The sequence below is a fragment of the Maniola hyperantus genome, chromosome 20, assembly GCF_902806685.2.
Source record: "Maniola hyperantus chromosome 20, iAphHyp1.2, whole genome shotgun sequence".
In the NCBI taxonomy this organism is placed as follows: domain Eukaryota; kingdom Metazoa; phylum Arthropoda; class Insecta; order Lepidoptera; family Nymphalidae; genus Maniola; species Maniola hyperantus.
The window spans coordinates 9,039,386-9,061,342 of record NC_048555.1 but is presented as its reverse complement, the minus strand read 5'-3'; the positions used below and the strand labels follow the sequence as shown (position 1 = coordinate 9,061,342).

The 21,957-nt window shown below is 37.7% G+C and overlaps 2 protein-coding genes and 1 long non-coding RNA gene across 4 annotated transcripts in view; all 3 read right to left on the bottom strand.

The window, feature by feature from the left end:
• Secp43 (tRNA Selenocysteine associated protein) overlaps positions 1 to 21,957 on the bottom strand; it is a 414,926-nt gene that overhangs the window by 51,340 nt on the left and 341,629 nt on the right. The window lies entirely within an intron of this gene.
• On the bottom strand, positions 44 to 13,904 carry LOC117991583 (tropomyosin). Of its 2 annotated transcripts, XM_069505606.1 has the most exons (6): positions 13,766 to 13,904; positions 9,594 to 9,978; positions 6,254 to 6,513; positions 5,586 to 5,822; positions 4,785 to 4,881; positions 44 to 2,150 (listed from the first exon to the last, which is right to left on the bottom strand). In XM_069505606.1, the coding sequence occupies exons 2-6, from the start codon at positions 9,886 to 9,888 to the stop codon at positions 2,113 to 2,115; spliced, it is 927 nt and encodes a 308-aa protein (XP_069361707.1). In that variant the 5' UTR covers positions 9,889 to 9,978; positions 13,766 to 13,904; the 3' UTR covers positions 44 to 2,112. The 2 variants fall into 2 exon arrangements, with proteins under 2 accessions (XP_069361707.1, XP_069361706.1); XM_069505605.1 differs by lacking the exon at positions 13,766 to 13,904 and having other exon boundaries at positions 9,594 to 10,401.
• On the bottom strand, positions 16,904 to 18,531 carry LOC138403780 (uncharacterized). Its single transcript, XR_011237942.1, has 3 exons — positions 18,356 to 18,531; positions 18,058 to 18,271; positions 16,904 to 17,042 (listed from the first exon to the last, which is right to left on the bottom strand). It is a non-coding gene; the product is annotated as an uncharacterized lncRNA (long non-coding RNA).

Sequence of the window (21,957 nt, the reverse complement as noted above, 5' to 3'; positions counted from 1 at the left end):
GAAGAAGTGAAGAAGAAATAAAACCAATCCTTTTTTGTAATAATTGATCTATTAACAATAACTTATTACAATAATAAAACTCACACTCATTGACAACTTCGTAGCACGCGCAACGTAATGTGCACACGTATTTTAAATCTCTCTACACTTGCGTAAAATTAAGATTACTCTATAATTATAAATAAATTATTTACATTGGTATCGTGTGAGTTTGCACTCATCACTGGTTCTCCGTATAGCTCAAGGGTGGATAAAGACTTTGTTTCTCTTATTCCTCTTTCTTATTTTATAAATAATCTTAACGTTAACAATTTCTCTGGAAATAGTATTTTTTGGTCAGCTTTTTGTTATGTTGGCAGTTTCAACGCATCCAAATAGTTAAGAACACAGTAATGAAATTTCAATCAATTTACAGAATTTTTAAAACTTATGCTCAGTTTGGCAACCTTCTACACTTGGGACTTTGAGTTATTATTTTTGTGTGATTTTTTTTGTACAAACGTGTTCTTTAATTCAAGGATTTTAATGTCCATTATATGAAAGGTAGGTCGTTACAGTTACTTTGCGGTTATCTTAATCTTTAGCCACCATTATAAAGCAAAATGGGTTGCAATATGAAGTCAATATACTGACCTCCATGATTAAAATTAAAATTTTGATTAACAAACCCTGACTTATTTTGTTTTATTAATGATCCAAAGAGATAGGCTTAACGTAATTTAACCGCCTTTCAATTGCATATAATAAAGCGGGTTTAACATGAGTTTCAACTTTTAAATAGATTCAACCATCTCTGCGATACAAGTTTCCATATCCCGAAAATTTTGATGGTATAGAGCATTAGTGCACACATTCGTTTTCAATTAGTTTTTATAAAAATACGATTCGAAGTGTCCGTCATACGTACAAATACGAACAAAATTAGTGCACCAGTGATAGTACATTTTGTATGACGACAATGAGTGCACAAACGCTCTAACTCAATAAAGTCACAAAATTTTCATCAGGGCCGCTAGCTGTAGATGTATCAATGGACATCAAATTTCGTTTTCGAAAACTATAAATCTCTTATTAGGGATATTGAGCTACTAGTGAGTCAAGACTTTCCCAAGTTTACAATTTATTTTAAGCCTTTATTGAGATCTTGTCATTCGTTGATAGACTTTTCTACACATACTTCGTAACTATAATCAATAATCATACATATCAAACTAAACGTAATTATAATTTCAAAAGTCCTACTTGAGCGCCCTTCAACTCTTTCTACATTTTGTACAAAATTTCGAAACCATACTAAGGGCGTTCGTGCACTCATCCGTATTCGGTTCGATTCATTCGATTCGTATTTTTACGGAATCTGTGATTTTACGGATGACTGCACAAACGATCTTACAATGATATTATAATGGCACCTCTTGCTTGCTTGCGACAAACACCACAGAGTACTTTTTATACACAGTGTTTGGCTTGCAGCCAATCGAATCGTACGACAAGCGCTCCCAAGCGTTGGCAACACGCTGACCAGCGCTTGTTGTTTGCTGCTCGTTGCAAGCATGTAGTGCCGCCATAACTTTCACTTAGAATGTTTGTGCACTAGTCCAATCCGATTCTGGATTACAGGATCCCAACCCTTACAGGATCACTTCGTTGCCTGCTTGCCTGTCGGGTCTGTCAAGACCCTTCAAGGAAATCGAAACCTATAGGGTACTTCCCGTTGATCTAGAATCATGAAATTTGGCAGGTAGCAAAATCTTACAGCACAAGTAAAGGGAAATATACGAAAATCGTGAATTTGTGGTTACATAACAAAAAAAATAAAAAGTGTATAGTATTTCTTATTTCTTGTACGATGGTACGGAACTCTTTGTGTGCAAGTCCGACTCGCACTTGATCGGGTTTTTGAATAGACTGGACTAGAGTACAAGTGCACTTATGTTAGAAATCCCGCGAAAAATATCATTCATTACCTTACTTTAACTGGATGGTATATTTTTTGACGTTAATTTATTTTTTGGAAAAATAATATGTCGTGTGGACGTTGACAAGTTTATGAGCAACCCTTAGTTTAATTTGACTCGTTGAGTTGTATAGTTAATTCTAGTTGTTTAGTCTTCAATGAGCTCCAATGAGCACGAATGGTTTAGCTGGTCCTGTAACAAGAGAAAAATAAATAAATCATAAATGTATGAATAAAAAAGTTTTGCAAAATGTTTTAAGGAACCGATAGTAGTAATCTATAGTAGGTAATATTATAAATGCGAAAGTGTGTTTGTTTGTTTGTCCTTCCTTCACCAACCAATCGACTTGATTTTTGGCATAAAGATAGTTAAAGGACGGAAAGTAACATAGGCTACTTTTTATCTCGGAAAATAAAAGAGTTCCCACGGGATTTTCAAAAAGCTAAATCTACGCGGACAAAGTCGCGGACATCAGCTAGTCCCGCAATAAACAAGGAACCTTTATAGTTACATCCCATTGCGCCGCCTCTTAGTCGCACCCTAAGGGACCCTGATTCTCTATTTTGGTACGGAAGTTGGTAAAACAGAGGAAGGGATGGTATTAGCGGTGTATTTAACTTAATACGTTGATGGTTACAGACCTGTAAATGTCAGGAACTATGGACGTCGGATGCCACACCTTAGCGGCATGCATTAGATGGAACAAACTACTCTATTACGTTTTAGTGAAACGCCAATCAAAGAAGGGTGGGACTTTGATTAAGTACCCAAGGTAAGGCTTGCTAGACGACTTTAGATTACCTACATATTTGCAAAACAAATTTATTTGCAAAATTCTTAGGGTCGGTTTAATAGCTCTAATGTTATAAACATAACCTAAATGCAAAATTTCATGTTTCTAGACCCAGCTGGTTTGAATTGGTTGAATGTCAGTCAGTTTCAATTTTTATCTGTATAAGTAGAAAAACTGACTATCTGACATAACAACCTACAGCTGAACTCACGACCCAGCGGGGGATCTAAACATGAGATTTTGCACTACGTTCTCTCTAAACACTTGAAGAGAAAATACCCCCGAGCGAAGCTGGGGTGGGTTTGCTAGCTATAGTATAATATACATAGTACCTACTCCTACTGCATACGCGATGAACTATAGTTTGTCATATAAATGTATAGAGGCTAATAAATAAATGATAAAAAAGTCCTGTTCACACAAAAACAAAGAATTGACACAAATCAATCACGGACAAAAAATAAAACAATGCAATGTCAATACTATTTAATAGTTTCCTCGCAAATGCATTAAGGATAGCAAAAGATGAAGTTATTTTCCCACAAGGTATTTAAAAGTCGGTTTAATGTCAATTTAACTGTAACCTTAACATTAAGACATGAGGTAAATATAATGTCGCTTTAACACGGAATCGCCAGTGACCTCATGTTGAGGTCGCCCTCATTATTGCATATCAAAGAGAACTGGAAATCGCGGTGTAAATACATTTTTTTTCATAGTTATAATTAGCACAGTATACAGTAAACCTATCGTCTTAGTTTTGTCAGATATCAAAAAGTTAAAGGGCCAAATAGGTTTTAGTCAATACTCAATAGACAGAATGTCTCTTATTGAATTACTAGCAACCTGCCTCGGGTTCGCACGGTTTACTTGAAAGGACATTTTCTATTATACATTGTTTTCTATACATTAGAAGCTCTAAGAAGGAACCTTTTTATCTAACTTAAATCACAATTTATTATCATCATACCTGTGGATTATTTTTGCAAAATGTCATAAAGCATTTCTAGATAATTCCTCTTTCTATTAGTGAAAACCGTATCAACAAAATCCGTACAGTAGTTTCTGAGATCAGCCCGACCACGAACTCAGCCCGGCTGGGGTCTTTAATTTATTTAGTTGTATTATTCTTATAACTTTTAACTGAGCAGTTTAGAGGCAGTTTTTGTCATGGGATATCTGTTAAAATATCTTTATACATGCGATTGAAAAATCAGACCTACGTTAGTAAGCCTATTTAATGGACTGACAAAACAAATAGTATTTTGAGGTTATTAATTTTTTCGGGTACAAAAATTTGTAACGAAAGTTTTAGTTTTGAGAAAAATAAATAAACGCTAAGCCCTATACATAATATTTAAATTATTTAACCATTAAGTATATGATATGAATAATTAAAAAATATATTCTATTCCGGCCATCTCAAAACTTCCTAGCTTGTAAACCTGTAAGCTATTAAAATAAATTGATCATTTGTTAGAAAATCGATAAGTTTTCAAGGACAATAATCCAAAAAAACTGTCTCTAGTTATTCCACGCGTACGAAGACGTGGGCGGATCATAATAATTATAATAAACCAGAAATGTAACTAGATGTTTAAAGTCAGGTTTTGGATTATAGGTACATAACTGGTCACGTACAGATTATAGATTTTCAAATAGAGTTTCAGAACACTATATCAGTTCTCGAGTTCAAAAATCAACACACCCTTAATAAATCAAAAATCTTCTTTTGTGAGTAGATATTCAAAAATTGGAAGATAACAGTTTTATACATTGTAATTATTGTTTCTATAGGGTAAACATTTTAAAGGTGGGTAGCAACTTAGTTGTAAAGTGCGTTGACAGTAACTCTCAGTTTTGCCTAACTGGACAGATCGACTGTTCAGTTAAACCACAGTTCACGACAGTTAGGAAACTTCCAGGTATCTTTGATTTCACGTCACCCCTAGCCTTATATTTGATAGAAGATGTCTATTCAGGATCAAAACAGAGTTTCCTACTGCACGTTTGTTGCCGGGTCTAGGTCTTACCGGGTGGGATGGTGGCGTTGACAGCGACGGGCGCGGGCGCTGCGCTCGGCGCTACCGTCGTCGTCGAGCTCACGGGCGCCGCTGTGCTTGACAGCTTCTGTCGACGTAATATCATAGAATAGAGATAGCATTATGGCTACTTTTAAATCCTTTTCATTTGGTTAAATTGTTATTTTTCTTCACATTGTGATTTCACAAGCGATTTTTTTTCGAAAGTGAATTTTCAATTTACACACAATAGTTTGCTACATTAATTTAACTAAAGTATACGACAGGTCGAGATGGCAATCGGGGTATGAGGCGGGGCCCGAGGGGGACGCCCCGCACATCCGAACGTCACTCGCGCTATCCGCACCGAATTCGCGCGGGGGCTGTGCGGGTGTGCGGGGCGCCCCCATCCCGATTCTCATGTCGACTCTGTCCCGAACTATAAGTTATTATGATCATGATCAATAGCGCTGATATTTCAAAGGTGTTTATTACGGAGCAGCGGTTTTTTTTTTTAGTAAAAAATAACAATCTGGCATTTCCACGAGACATATATTCGGAAATCTAAATAATGGAACAGGACTTTCGTTTAGGACTAAGCTGGCGACATTTAGGCTAGGTATAGGTATGTATACCGCCTAGAGTTCTGATAATAACAAACCTGTCCATAAAAAGCGTCCGAAAATATTATAATCTGTCAAGCTAAAATAGGTGATTAACGGGATGATCGTTGACCGTATCTCATGGAAAAAAATTGTTGACTAGGGTCAAAGATTATATAGAAGAAAACAGATTAAAGATAAAGCAACTCACGGTCATATCATCAATTTTGGTCTGCAGCCCGTCGATTCTGCTCACTAGAGTAGTATTCAAGGCGGTTATTTGTTCCTTCAGTTCGTCCTCCTTCTTAGAGGACGCGGTAAGGTTGGCGATTGTCTCGTTTGTTCTGCCTTCGAGGTGTGAAAGAAGAGTCTTCAACTCGTCGACCCCTGACGTGGCTGTGGTGGCTTGCTTCTTAGCCGATATTAGCGAAGTGTCGAAACCGCTGATCTAGAATTACAGGTCGAATTTAGTATGACTCCTGATTTCTGTTAAAGGTTCCTGGTTTTTATGGTTCACGAATCAGGAGTCAGTGTAATTTTGTCGATGGAATAGAATAATTGACAAAGCTTTTTGTGAATACAGCTGAAGATAAAAATAAATAAATCTGAGAGATGGCAATTTTATGGATTATGGGTCCTTCGGTTTCTATGTGACGTCGGTTTTAATAGCAAAAGTAGTTTATAGTTTTGGCAGTAGAATGCTAACTAAGCATTGGCAAAAGCCATTTTAAAGAACATCAGATAAAGATTTGCATTAACTTGGGAAGTAGTTCAAACTGTATCAAGAAAATGGCGTACCTACAGATGCTCATCGTTAACTTCACGATGAAATTTCAAGTTCAACTCTTTCTCGCCTGCGACATTTGTTCATATACCAACCTGCGAGCCGAAGTCGGCCACAGTCCGCTGCAGCTCCGCCAGGCGCCGCGGCATGTCTGCTAACTTTGGCGCTGCAGACAGCTGCTCTGACACTGCGCTCAACTCTTTCGCCGTCTGTGTCATTTGTTTTGTCAGCTCTTGGAAATCGAGCTCCAGTTTTGATAATCGAGCGCTTAGTTCGCTCGCGTTCGTTCTCAACTCTTTCGCTTGTGTGTGGCATACTTGTAGTTCGTCACCGACGCCTGCGCTGCTTGTGGAAACTGTAAAAAAAATACTTCAGTAAAAGTACAGTTAGTTACACAGGTAAGTATCCTCACGTATGGGGCTGAAACGTGGACACTGACAAATGGTTTCGCCTTCAAAATCAAAGTCGCTTAGCAAGCTATGGAGAATTAGGATGTTACAGTATTAGGAGTGTTCCTGGAGATAAGATCCGAAATGAGGAGATCCGCAAGAGAACCAAGATTACTGACGTATCCCGAACCAATAAGCAAGCTAAAGTGGCAGTGGGCAGGACATTTCTGTGTTAGAGGTGATGACTGACGGCCGTTGGAGCCTAGAAAGTTATAGAGTGGAGATCGCGTATAAGCAAGTGTGGCCGTAGACAGTACGAAAGACCGGCGATACAAATAGACTGGCATGAAATAGCTGGATGAGGAAGCCTAGACCGGGTGCAGTGGCGCTCATTAGGGAAGGCCTATGTCTAACAGTGAATGTCCACAGGCTGATGATGATGATGATGATTATGCTGAAGTATAATTTTTAATGTCTCGTTTATATGCCCACGTAGTTTTGTTTTCTATGTGTAAGCACCACATGTTATGTGTACCTATAGTACGCGACAGGTCGAGATAACAATCGGGGAGGGAACGCCCCGCACACTCGCACAGCCCCCACGTTTGCCCAGTGCGGGGATGTGCGGGGCGTCCCCCCGCCTCATACCCCGATTGCCATCTCAACCTACCGCGGACTATACCTACCAACCAATATTTTCGACTAATGAAAGTATAGGTAAGTCACGTACTATTAAGTATTCTGTGCTTTAGGATTGGCTTAGAATAATAAAATCAGACCCAACACCGGCATTGTCAAGGTTCAAGGGTAATATGCCAATGAATGGCCATGGACTCGCCCGAAGCAGGATATTTTTCCATCGTAGATTTAACATCATGATTTATTCATTAGCATATTAATTGCTCTCACAATACTGATATTGCTAGCAAGGTAATCGCCTATCAACATATTTGAATAACTTTTACGTCGCATTCTTGCCAAAAGTGTGATAAATTATAATAAATCGATAACTTTCGACCCCATACCAAAATAGGTGACATTTCTTTTGACTAGACGATATCGTGCTATCCAGAAAAAAATCTGTCAAGTACGAGTCGGACTCGCATATGAGGGGTTCTGTACCATCGTACAAGAAATAACATTTTTGATTTTTTTTTTTAATTTTCATGGCGTTCATTTTGAAATTCTGATCATTTGTAGTTATAGAGATAATACATTCTGTGAAAATTTCAACTTTCTGTCTGTTATGGTAGATACTATTAAAGTACATATTTGTCCTGTGTCTAGACAGGTGCACGAGGGAGGCAAGGGCACCGCATATACACACATGTATGTATTTATACGTAAAATGCGGCGAGATGGAAAAGGGGAAATACGACACCGTGCATGCCTACTTATCCTTTAATCCCTCTGACATATCCTTCAATATTCGACGGGGATAAAGCCTAACTCCTTCAATACAAAATACTAGTCTAAAGATGCATTATTATCAATGTTTCAGCGAACCATGTAAGGGTTTGTTTCCACTGAAGCGGAACTGAGCGGGGACGTGTATTTTCGACTAATCAGTATATTGAGAGATGACTTGAATCATGATACAATTATCTCGACATCTAACATTATTCTGATTGATCAATTGAAAACATTTTCGCTTCGCTCCATTTCAGTGGAAATAAGGTTCCTTCAGGTAGAAAAAGTATGGGTTTTCATACACATGCTACTTATTACTGTCGCGTATACGGCGCATAAATTCAACTTGCCCAGGTTACAAGTATACAGTTTACACGCTCTAGGTATATGTACAGTGCGACAAGGCTATCGTGGCGCGTGGCGAAAATCGGAACTAACGTTGCCGCCGAGTGTCCCCTTTGTTCTTGTTTGAATATTCTAAGCCTTCGTTCTCCAACAGCGCCCCCCTGTCAATGTCATTCAAGTGCCAAGAGAGCCTTGTCTTGTCGCATTGTACCTACCTTACGCCATAGGTCGAGATGGCAATCGGGGAGGGAACGCCCCGTACACCCCCGTGCTAAACCGGTGCGGGTGAGCACGCACACCCACCTCATATCCCGTTTATTACTACCTACTAACCTACCAATTCAGCCTATACCTATCAATTCAGCAGCTGGTTTAATATATTATGCGTTCGCAGATAGTTAAGGCAGCGACGATGTGGGCGAAACGGCAAGAGCGGACATCACAAGGCACTCTGTCTTGACTTCATTCCCTCTCAGACGCTTCCGCTCTCGTAAAAGCCCTTTGTTCACCTTGAGCGATAAAGTGGAGCTCGCGACTCCCCTTTATCAAAAGACTTTCAAGACAAAAACTTTCTGTATCGTAACATTTTTAAGTAGTTCCCATATGAGATGTCGCACACACATATCTACGAGTATAAAAGGCAGTCGAGCTTTATGCATCTTACCCATTGTTTCCCTTCATCATTAAAAGCGGATGAAATTCTTTCTCTATAGCATCTACATACTTAGTGAACACCGAACACATTACTGACGGCCGAAATTCATCATCATCATCATCATTGTCAACCGATAGACGTCCCACTGCAGGATATAGGTCTCATGTAGGGGCCTCCACACGCCACCATCTTGCGCAGCCTGAATCCAGCGACAAACGGCCTAATTTATCAATTATCATTAAACTTTTAGTAATCACTAAAAACATCGATGAGGTAATTACTCCTATTTATCCTAGCCCGAGAGTTTTTCACGATATTCTCAAAGATGTGTGTGAAGTCCGCCAATCCACACTTGGCCCGCGCAACGGACTATGCCCTAAGCCATTCTGAAAGGGGACCCGTGCTCATTAGTGAGCCGGTGATGGGTTGATTATGATGATGGTCCGTAATCTATCGGTAAGTTACTTAGCGACGTTGTTTATTGTCAATTCGCTACACTCTTACAGCCACACTCAGAGTCGCTAATCGTTACTTAAGATTGAGTTAAAACGAGACGATTAAGAGAAGTAACGATTAAGCGACTCTGACTGCGGCTGTAAGATAGAATCGATATGACATCATAATTTCACAACCAACCTCGGTCCATCTCTATCCGTAGAGACACAATCTGTCTCCTCACATCCACAAAGAGCCATAGCACTGTAGCAGCGGAGACGACGCATACACACAACGCTAGTGCTGCAGCAAGGCGGAGGAAAGGGCGGGAGCGGCGTCGCCGCGTCGTCCGTCTTCCCCACGGCTCCCCTTCGTCACTAGAGGCGGACAAGAGCCTTCCTCCTCGGGCTCCCCCGCCTCCCACTAAAGCGTCCAACTCCCGTCTCTTTCGCATCTTCTTCCCGACACGCAGCGGCGCGTGGACCGCGCTCTCCATATTGCACAATGTCGCTACCGTTTACACATCCGAAGCTAACTAAGCGAATTCACTTCAGTATTTTTACCGTTTACACATCTTATGTCCGAACTAAACAAATTCACTTCAGTATTTCACTGGATACGAACGCGCTACAAGACTCTCGCTTATCGAGTGACTGTACACTTTGTATGTAAACAAGCTAAAGTCTAGCGAGAAATATTGATTACAAGGAAACCGTTTTACGTTCGCGAGAACAATTAAGTATAGTTCGCGACAGGTCGAGATGGCAATTGGGGTAGGACGTCCGCACAGTCTCCGCACTAACCCAGTGCGAGGGATGTGCGGGGCGTCCCCCCGCCTCATATCCCGATTGCCATCTGGACTTGTCGCGTAATATACCTATAATTACTACTGATGTGTAAAAAGACGACATATCATAACTAGGTACTTATATTGGAGCTAAATCTGATAGTCTGTAGTATTTTTCAATGTCGTCTCTACACCAGGACCAGTAGTTCCGAGATGTCCGGGCAAAATTCGATTTTACGAGTATTAGCCAATGCAAGTTAGTCGTTGATAAATATTCTTATTTCACCCTGAAGCGTTAAAGTGTTTAACCTTGGTTTTCACCTAGACTGCATAGTTTATGGTACTGAATAATAACTATACCTGATATAGATACATCTATATCTAGCTAGATAAACCGTAAAGTGTAAAAACGGTTGTGTTATACGAGTATAATAAATTCTGCGGTACATGTAGAAGAACACTAATTGTTTGTAGTCTACAAACAATTGTTCTTCTCGTCTATACATATATTTTCATTATAATTATTATGTATTATGGAAATAAGCAAGACTGAAAGTTGTAAGTACAATTTGTAGATGTAAAGTTGTCCAATTACTTAGTTTTTAGGTCAAGGCTTTTGTTTTGGACGCAGTAGGTAGGTACTAGAGCCTACTTACAACTTTCAGTTTTGCTTATTTCCATAATACATAATAATTATCATGAAAATATAAGACGTTTGCCTCTACATTTAATAAGGGCCGGTGCACATCTGACGAGGCGTAGCGCAGACTGCCAAGCCATTATGGCTTTATAAGGTTATTAAAATATCGAAAATCAATGAGACGGACTTCTAGTTGCCGAGAGTAAAAAGGAAAGTACCTACAACTTGATTTGCACCAGCCCTTAGTAACGGTAATGTTACCGTGCCTTAGTCAGGTAAGGGAAATTATATAATATTGTTGTGTTTATTTTGTAAGTAACCAATGATCACCTACTTTATTGTTTTAGTGTAAAATTATAATAATACGTTTATGTTTACAACGTGAACGCTCCGGAATAAAACACTCGGAAATAAATCTACTCTAAGGTGAACAACTAGGTAATGCGATTTAATTCACATCAAAAACACTTTGCCGTCAACATATTATATATAATGGCGAGGTCACTTGGAATCGATTCGATGTTGGAATTATGAACTTTGGTACAGCCTTGATCTGGTACTTTCGAATGATGGTTCGAGAGTTTCCGTAGCCGAATGGCAAAAAACGGAACCCTTATAGATTCGTCATGTCTGTCTGTCTGTCTGTATGTCACAGCACTTTTTTCCGAAACTAAGAGCTATAGTGTTGAAACTCATTATTCCTTATTTATTATTATTAAGTATTCTGTGAAGCGCATTAAGCTTTTTACACAATAATAGAAAAACAACAATAAATTTTGGGGTTTCCATACTTAGAACTGAAACTCAAAAATTTTTTTTTCATCAAACCCATACGTGTACCCCTCTATGAATAGGTCTTCAAAATAATATTGAGGTTTCTTATATAATTTTTTTCTAAACTGAATAGTTTGCGCGAGAGGACACTTCCAAAGTGGTAAAGGTGCCCCTCCGCCCCCTGTAACTTCTAAAATAACAGAATGATAAAACTAAAAAATATATGTGTACATTACCATGCAAATTTCCACCGAAAATTGATTTGAACGAGATCTAGTAAGTAGTTTTGATTTATCGTGCAAAATGTCGATAAGATACGATTGTACTACGGAACCCTCAGTGCGCGAGTCCGATTCGCACTTGGCCGGTTTTTTATACATATAGATTTAAGTTATAAATTATAGTTTATTTGTTACCATTAACTAAATCGTAAGACATTTAAGAACGAACAGAGCTTTAGTATCTACTATCTACATACACATAAATGACTAAATGAGCAATATAGAAATGCTAATTACCTACTCAAAACATATTTTTAGAATACTCGTATGATATTGGCACTCACATCTGAATATTTTAACATAGAATGTGAGTTAAATAATATAGGACAGTCCTACGCATTTTTCGTCGTCATTAAATATGCAAAAAAAATTACTTAACACGATATTGTAATCTAGCAATGAACTAACGCTTTTAATTATTAACTAGCTTATGCTCGCTGCGTCGTCCGCGTGGACTACACAAATTTCGAAACCCTATTTCAGTCTCTTAAGGGTTGAATTTTTAAAAATCCTTTCTTAGCGGATGCCTACGTCATAATAGCAAAATTCATGCCAAATTTCAGCCTGATCCGTCCTGTAGTTTGAGCTGTGCGTTGATAGATTAGTCAGTCAGTCACCTTTTCCATTATATATTAGAATAGCTAAATTACTATAACTAACTCTAGACCAATTATGTTGTTTTACTGTAATAACATACTTATTATCAGTCGAATCTTATCTAAGAATTCTCGCCTAACCACGTCAGCAATGTTGGCAATGTATAACTCTTGAAAAATGTAACAATGAAGCCAGATATAACACCGGAATTAAAAAAACATTATTTGAACAAGCAATTACATAATCCATACTTTACTTGTGTGCTTCTATACTAATATCCATACTAATATATAAATGCGAAAGGGGTGTCTGTCTGTCCTGCTAGCCTTTCACGGGCCCATTCGTTTAACAGATTTTGACGAAATTTGGTATAGAGATAACTTGGATCCCGGGGAAGGACATAGGCTTTTTTATCCCAGAAAATCAAAGAGTTCCCATGGGATTTTTAAAAACCTAAATCGACGCGAATGATGGACCGATGGATCGACGATATAAAGAGGCTGGCGGGAAGTGGCTGGATGAGGAAGGCTGAGGACCGGGTGTGGTGGTGCTCTTTAGGAAAGGCCTATGTCCAACAGTGGACGTCCACAGGCTGATGATGATGAAATCGACGCGAACGAAGTCGCGGGCATCGTCTAGTTACAAAAGTAAATGTAAAAGTGTGTTTGTCTGTCTGCTAGCTTTCACAGCTCAATCCGTTTAACTGATTTTGAACTAAATTTAGTACGGAGATAGTTTTGATCTCGGAAAATTTAAGAGTTCCCACGGGGTTTTTAAACAACGTAAATGCATATCGATTAAGTTGTGGGCACTATCTACTTGATACAGATATACGAACATAGACTACTTCCAGGAAAATCAGTTTTCCACGGATTAAGATTCTTGAAAACCTCAATCCACCCACATGAAGTCACGGGTATCATCTAGTTTACAATAATACAAAACCGTGCGATAAGATTAACTACTATAAGGGGCAGTAATATCGACCTCGCCTGCGACAGCGTCGCTAGGGGACGCAGTGAATGAATTTTGCGCATGCGTACTTTGCTTTGCGACAACACATCTATTTAATAAATAACACCCTGGACATAACATTGAAATATTCATTAAAAATATCGATTACGATTATCGAAGTTCGCCTCTACATCACCTACTCTTTGCGTATTCATTGAAATATTGGCATAGAATAATAAAACTTCAGACACGATAGTGGAATATAATACGCGCAGTGATTACTGCCTACCTACTCATAATCAACACAAACCAACAAAGAGTTTATTCTCGCAACACTTGCCACTTCTATATCAAAGAATAATGTTTTTTGTCCACTCAAACAACTTTTAGAACCACGACAAATAATTAAATTCACTACCAGCATTACTACCGAAAATAAGCTAGAAGCATCGAAGAGATGCGAGAAAGACTGAGTGACGTCACAGAGGAGCGGCCTCACGCATGCGTACTCTAGCTCTGTATTGCTACAGCTAGTCACTATAGCTGAAATGATAAAAGCTCGAGATAAAAGATAGCAGAAAAGTGCTCTCATCTTTGTTCTCATCGGGCCGTTTCCTGTATGAACAATAGATGGAATATCACAGACGCTTTCGCGTACGCTTTTGTGCTGTACGTGGAAATTAACTAGATACATAAAGGTACATACATACATAGAAATAATGTTTCGAATACATACTTTCACAGCTATCCCAGTTTTCGAGTGCGTAGGGTCGCCACCCTACTTTAAGGGTTCCCACTCTTAGCCTTTTGAGGTTGAGACTTTGACCTAAGAGTTTAATGGGGACCAACTTGAAACTTCTAACAAGAATTTATGTGCTTTTGAATATTTTAGAAAGAAATCAGACAATTTGTAATCATTTCTTCGCCTTTTCATGCCTTACTTAAACTGGTCGTGTACAAACTGTATTAACTTAATCTTGAATTGCTTAAGCAATTTAAGATTAGATAATTTCTATTGTGTTTGAGATTTAGTCGGGAACTAAAACTGTCGAATGGGTTGTCTAGTAAATTGTGGAAATTCTCAGTATACTGAGAATTACTATAATCGACCAGCAGAGCTCTTTTGTCTGGCGGTATATATGGCCTGGTTCCATCTAAGCGGAGCGGAGAGGAGATGTGTTCAGACGATCGATTTTTTAAAGATGTCGTGATAGCATTATCCCGTCATCCGTCGATAGGTGGGAATCGTGCCTAATGCCGGTCGCGTACTACTGGGGTGCTAGCATAAAGAACCAGGTTTTCGGTGAATATATTAGCCCCATATTATCTTAAGAGCTCTCACTCATAGAGACATGTAGGTACCTGCTCGTAAGTCGTAATACCATAAGAGAATATAAGGCTATTTACCCGCACCGAGCGATACCGACCAACACCAATCTGTCGGTACTGGAAATCCGCTTCTTTATAACTTAGAAAAACTTGTCTGTCGGAAAAAATTAACGCGTCCCAGAAGTCGCTTTGCTCATACATTTTGTACTACTCACATGGTGCAGATTGTCAGTAAGTATTCTATTGGATCGGCCGCATGCTTCTGATGTTTGCACTGATTGCAATAAAAGTTTCCCGATAGACAATTTCTAAAGATCGTAATAATATGCGACCAGCCTATATCGCGCGCTGTTTAGAATATTATGCAATAAATAAAGGAAATGTATAGTCCGCGACAGGTCGAGATGTCAATCGGGGAGGAAAAGCCCCGCACAACCACACAGCCCCCGCGCTAACCCAATGCGGGCGAGCGCGGGTGACGTGCGGGTGTGCGGGGCGTCCCCCCCTCCTCGTACCCCGATTTCCATCTCGACCTGTCCCGTACTATATTTATGAAGGGCTAGCGCATCACTTACGGTAATGATCACGGTAACACAAGCAACCCTGCAGATGCAGTGTTACCGCCATACCCTAACTTTACCGCCATATACTAATATTATTTAAAGAGTTAGGTATTTAAAGTTGTGTACTTTTGAAGGCGTCCCCCCCTCCTCGTACCCCGATTTCCATCTCGACCTGTCCCGTACTATATTTATGAAGGGCTAGCGCATCACTTACGGTAATGATCACGGTAACACAAGCAACCCTGCAGATGCAGTGTTACCGCCATACCCTAACTTTACCGCCATATACTAATATTATTTAAAGAGTTAGGTATTTAAAGTTGTGTACTTTTGAATGGTGGCACGCAAGCAATACATGACTACAGGAAAATAATAACAGTCCAAAAAGGAAAATCTTAAACAGACCTTTAAGACCAAGGTGATTAACTGATCATACTGTAGTGGTCAATAATTGTTTCAACTAATATTATAAAAGCAAAAGTGGCCCATCCATTTAACCAAGCTTGCATCCGAGTTGGACATATTGTGCTTTTTATCTCGGAAAAGAGTTTCCACAGGATTTAAAAAAAAACCGGCCAAGTGCGAGTCAGACTCGCTCACTGAGGGGACTACAATCGTATTTTTTCGACATTTTGCAGAATAAATCAAAAACTATTATGCCTAAAAATAAATAAAAATCAGTTTTAGAATGTACAAGTAAAGCCCTTTCATATGATACGGGAAGTACCCTGTAGGTTTCTTGACAGACCGACAGACAGACAACAAAGTGATCCTATAAGGGTTCCGTTTTTCCTTTTGAGGTATGGAACCCTAAAAAGCCAAAAACATGCAGATGAAGTCTAGTTGTATAATTCTCAAAGTCTAACAAATACAATTGTCCATTTAGTGATACATTACAGACACAACAAGACCTTCCTGCATTAAATGGAAAGTTTCCTTTGAAGCTGTACTTTTTGAAAAAAGAAATAAATAATTCCTTATTTAAATTTTTTTAAGCCACAAATAAAGGTCATACTTTCAACTTTGTAATAGCAATAATCATCATCATCACCTATGGGTGTAATAGTCTACCACACTGGCCAAGTGCAGATTGGGGATGGGGAATTTTCAGGAATGTAATTTTCCTCACGTTCATGATACTTAAGTTTTTTTAGGGTTCCGTACCCAAAGGGTAAAATAGGACCCTATTGCTAAGACTCCACAATCCGTCCGTCTGTCTGCCCGTCTGTCACCAGACTGTACCTCATGAACTGTGATAGTTAGACAGGTCAAATTTTCACAGATGATGTATTTCTGTTGCAGCTTTAACAACAAATACTAAAAAAACAGAATAAAATAAATATTTAAGGCAGCTCCCATGCAACAAACGTGTTTTTTTGCCGTTTTTATAGATAATGGTACGAACCCCTTCGTGCGCGAGTCCGACTCGCACTTGGCCGGTTTTTCAGAGCCTTTAGCTTCCTCATTTGTAATACAAGGCTGAGGAGAACTGCTCCCTCTCTTTTTCCTGATGATGTTCTTCTCAATTGAAATGCTTAGTATCTTACCTTGGCAATATCAAACTTCATGGTGGTGACTTGGTCGTAAAGTGCAGCACATATCCAGGTTAGCATCAGCAGCCACAGCAGCAAAGTGCCGCGGACAGCCCAGCAAAGTGCACATTGTACCTCCTGCCCTATGTTAGGTTCAGATGCTTTAGGGACAGCACTCCTGTTGCGTTCTTTCCTAAAATATAAATAGTTTTAGTTCATTTGTTATTCGTTTTAAACCAACTTCAAAAAAAGGAGAAGGTTCTCAATTTGACTGTACTATGTTGTATTATATTTTTTTTGTGACTCAACATTGGCATCAATGTTGAGTCACAAAAAAATATAAAGAGTACACTGTTCATGCAGCTAATTGGCACCAGTTCCGAAAAATATTATTATAGAACTACACTAACTCTTGTATTACTTTCTGTAATACTTAAATTAAATTATTTTTAATTTTTAGTGTTTGTGGTTATTGAAGTATGTATTTTTATAAGTGTTTTTAATTAGGTAGTTTTATTAGCTTAAGAAACTTGTGGCTTAGTTGTGACAGCACATATCAATTAATTACGATTGTTAAGCAACATAGTAAATAGAAAGGTGAGGTTTTGGTTTTTTCATTTACTATGTGCCTCTGCAATCATGTTTAGCTGTTGGTCCTGGCTATTAACACAAACATCTGATAATTGATATTATTATCCTAAGAAAACTCTTATCGTTGTTATTAATGGAAAAAGGTCACAACCCTCAGCAATGAGGGATATGACGTGTAGAGAAAGATACCCATTCTAATACCATTGTAATTTCTTACAATCTTTTTTTAATGGAGGTGGTGAAGGACTTGCATGCAAAATCTCAAGTTTATAGGTCTAGCAGTTTGAGCTGTATGTTAATGTCAGTCAGTCAGTTTCTCTTTCTTCTTTATACACATATATATCTATAATAGATAGATAATAATAATAACCATGTTTACTTGCTTCAAAAACTGATAACTATAGAATTCAGCAATGCTTGTATACAAAATATCTACCTATTGGGCAGTTTTCACAATATTATTAAGTATATTAATATACAGAAAAAAATATGACACTGAACTTTACTCTTTTTATCAAATAGTGCTTTATCCCACCTAATAAATACATAGTAATAATAAATACTAAGTACCTACCTACATGTAAGAAAAAAGTTAGGTAAAGCGATATTGTACATACCTAGTCATTTTCTTCTTTCTGTTTGGGATTATTCTAGCTGTAAGTCTGATTCTTCGTCGCTAGATAAATCCAACAGTCTACTTTGCTCCTTAATTTTGATGGTAATGGCATTGTAACCAATTCATAAACATGCTTCTGCATTTTATCACTTTCAATTGAGGGTTCACTCAAACAATTCTCATAACATGAGACAAGTTATAGAACTTATATGTATCTAAAACAAATATCACTTTTAAAGTAAGATAAAGGTTTGTACTCAAAATAAATGGAATGATAACAAAATACAAGCAAATTATACCTATGATACTGGTGGACGGGTACTAATATACTGTACTTGATATGGACTCAGGAAATGTAATATCAGTCTTCAATATGTAATAATGTTGATTATTATTTACACTTTTTATGTAAAATAATTTTATAAATTCACAAAATATTTTTTTATCCACCATTTACCACAAACAATAAGGCACCAATAAGGGCACGGCATAAGGCTTTTGGTCAACTTCAAAGCGTAGATAGAATAATAGGTAGATTTAAGTACTGTGTAACCGCGTATGAGATAGCGATAGCACGACGTAACGATGAATAACACGACAATTATTACCATTGTTTAGTAGTCAATATTTGTATTAACCGATCAACAACATTCGTATTAAACGTTTTTTATGTGAAGACAAGTAAATAACTAATGAGAAATACAATTACGCCACGAATTCTTAGTTTGTTTTGCGACTTCTTTTATGTATTCTTGAAAAAAAACAGTTACACGATAAGGGACAAAATAGGTTAGCTGCGTCTCTGTTTATCACATTAGTAACTTTATCTGTGCTCTCTTTTTAGTGCGAATGAGAAAGCAAACGTTCGTGCATCCACGTTTATTACTCTATCTACGCTTCAAAGTCTTCAAAAAGCAAGAGCTCTACTCTTGTACTACTATGTAATCTATGTATTATTGTCAACTTGTGTCTTGTGTCATGTTGTGGTCATGTTCTATTTTTCTGTGGTGTTGGTCATATTATCTCTTAGGTACATTACAAAAGTACTCAAAAGTGCTCTGAGGTCTAGAAGATTTCTAGAAGCATCATGGTGTTTACCAGACACTTGCGGATTAGCCATTCGGATCCGTGGATAGAACATACCTGTAATTCTATGATCGGATCGAACGACAAGCGGTCCCAAGCGTTGGCAAGCACCGCAAGCTACCTACACAAACACCCGTCTGATTGGCTACGAGCCAAACACGAAATATACTCTGTGGTGTTTACCGATGCTTGCTATATTATGTTGTTTCCCGTAAGTGTCTGGTGCACCATGACTAGCGTTGCCACATCTACGTCTTTTTACGTAGATCTACTAACTTTAGGCCTTTCCTTCAAACCTACGAACTTCAGTCCCAGAATCTACGTATTTTTTATCAAATTGTACAAAGAAATCGAATACTTAGCCTTTTGAGGCTGAATGGGCATAATTTGAATTTCCTTTTCATTCATGAAAAAGGTTATTAAAAAAAGTTCCATTTTACACAGTTACAACAATATACATGTGACTGTGTAAAATGGAACGTTCGCTTTGCAGAAATTGTCACTAGTGTCACTGTCAGAAATACAATGCGACAAGATGGCGACAAGACTCTTTTGGCGCGTGGCGAAAATAAAGCCGCCATCTTTTGAAATATCACGGTGTTACCTTAAATGCAGTGTTGCTAAGTAAAAAAATTTTAAATTCACTGTTTTTGTTAAATTAATATTAGAGCCATTCCATTTAAATAACATCATGATATATCCTAATAATATACTGTACAGCATAAATGTGTCTGCATCTTATAGCTATATTTAGCACCAGGTAACTAAATATAGCTAGTCCATGGCCTATAAATGGTTTTATTATTCTTTCTCTATTTGGAAACAGGGACGGCTTTCCTAATTTCTTATTCAGTTAAAATTAAATAAAACTTACTCGACTTTAGACATTGTCATTTTCAAAATATTCCGTAAAATTGAGGAGATTTTATTTGCTGGCAGCCTTTGTTCTACAACTACACCCCCCTGTCAATGTCATTCAAGTGCCAAAAGAGCCTTGTATGCACTATGTCGTACTATCATAGAGATACTATGCGTTTCGATTCAAAGTTCAAATTCAAACGGACTAACAACTTAATGAAAACAAACTTAAGAAACAGACTTCTCAATAAAACACTAACTGGCCTACTTTTCACAAAAATTAAATATAAAAAAACAGCGACCTTTGCAAGAATTATTTAACAAATATATTGTATGAGTTTCATTTGCGTGAGGCTGAAATTGATGAAAATGAATAAATTGTATGACAAAACACTACCTTACTCTCTTCATTTTACCCAGAAAAAAAGTACGTAGATCTACGAACTTTTCATCCGAAATTTTTACTAAATCTACGTCTTTTTTTAATGTGGTCTACGCCTTTTTCAAAATCCGAGTTGGCAACATCCATGAGAGCGTGAACTAGAACTCAGAGCCGTAAATAGTCCAATGGTCTGAATATTTTGCATTTTTGAGCCCGTCATAAGTGAATTTTCATTGTCAATGTCTGCTTTGACAGTTTAATTTTCTCGGTGTTTCAGATTTCTCATTTTTTGCACAGATTTAGATCATGGTATGCTATCTTAGAACTCTGCTGCTAAACTAGATTAATAGCGCCATCTAGGAGCTGGATTTAGAAATAATGTTCCAGTGTTAACATGTAAATCATTTTTAATGACAGTGTTAACATAATAAAAAATACTCAAGTTCCAATATTGTGAAAAATTAAATTAAAAACATACTTTCTTTTTATTTGGAAAAAAGAAATATTCAATTATTATAAATTTTGCTAAAATTAAGCTTTATTTTTAAAATAATAGTTAAATGTTCTTCAAATTCTAGATTTTCATATCTATGGTCAAGAAAATGACAAGTGTCAGAAAAGTTTGAAATTTGAATTCATTTCATAACGAAATTCTACGGTGATTCTACAGTTTTGGGAGTAATTTTATTTGATATTAAAGATTTCACGACTTTTGCTTTGCTTTCGGACTCCGACGATCCCTACGTTTATTATTTTGGCTTGTTTTTTGGACTACTGTTTCTTGTGTAAACGATAACTTGGCATTCCCCCTGAACTCTGTTGCAATCTGATTTTGTTTAGTGGTTTAGAAGTTCAGATTTGTAAAATGTCTCAAAAAGTATGTTGTGTGCCTGGCTGTTCAACTGTTGCAGGCGATGGTAAGTAAATTCGTTCTGTTTTATATCAGAAAGTATTGCTTGCTGCCTCATATACTCAATTGATTCAATCGGAAGATTGCCCTTGAAAGTTATCATTTCAAGGATGCAGTGATTGCAAGGATGCCTTTTTGACAAGATGCGTTAGCTCTAGCACCACAGTTTTGTTTAATTGCAAACGTGAGATGTAGGTACTAAACCCTAAAATGTTGATGTTTGAACAGTGACTTAATGTTTTTAGCACTTTTCTCATAGAAATAAGCTATTAGTCCGGATCACTATAATTAGATAAGCTTGATGTTTAATATCTTTACTTCATTATGTATTTCCAGGTATCTCACTGCACCGTTTTCCCCCAACCCAAATCAGCACATTGATTTGTTTCAAGTGTGGCTGAGAAGATTGGGGGGTCATGTAGCGGAATTAGATAAAGATTACATTTACAGCAACAGAAGGGTCTGTCGTAGACATTTTGAGGACATTTATTTGTACCCAACAAAGTTGTGTTCCCTAGCCATCCATCACTCTGTTTAGCAGGTTGGTTAGACATTTTTAAAGTACCTTGTAACTAGCAAATATTTTCACTTGCTAATTGGTATATTTTAGATATTATGTAACTTGTCACAGAATATCAGACAGCTAATGGTTTCAAGTTAATTAT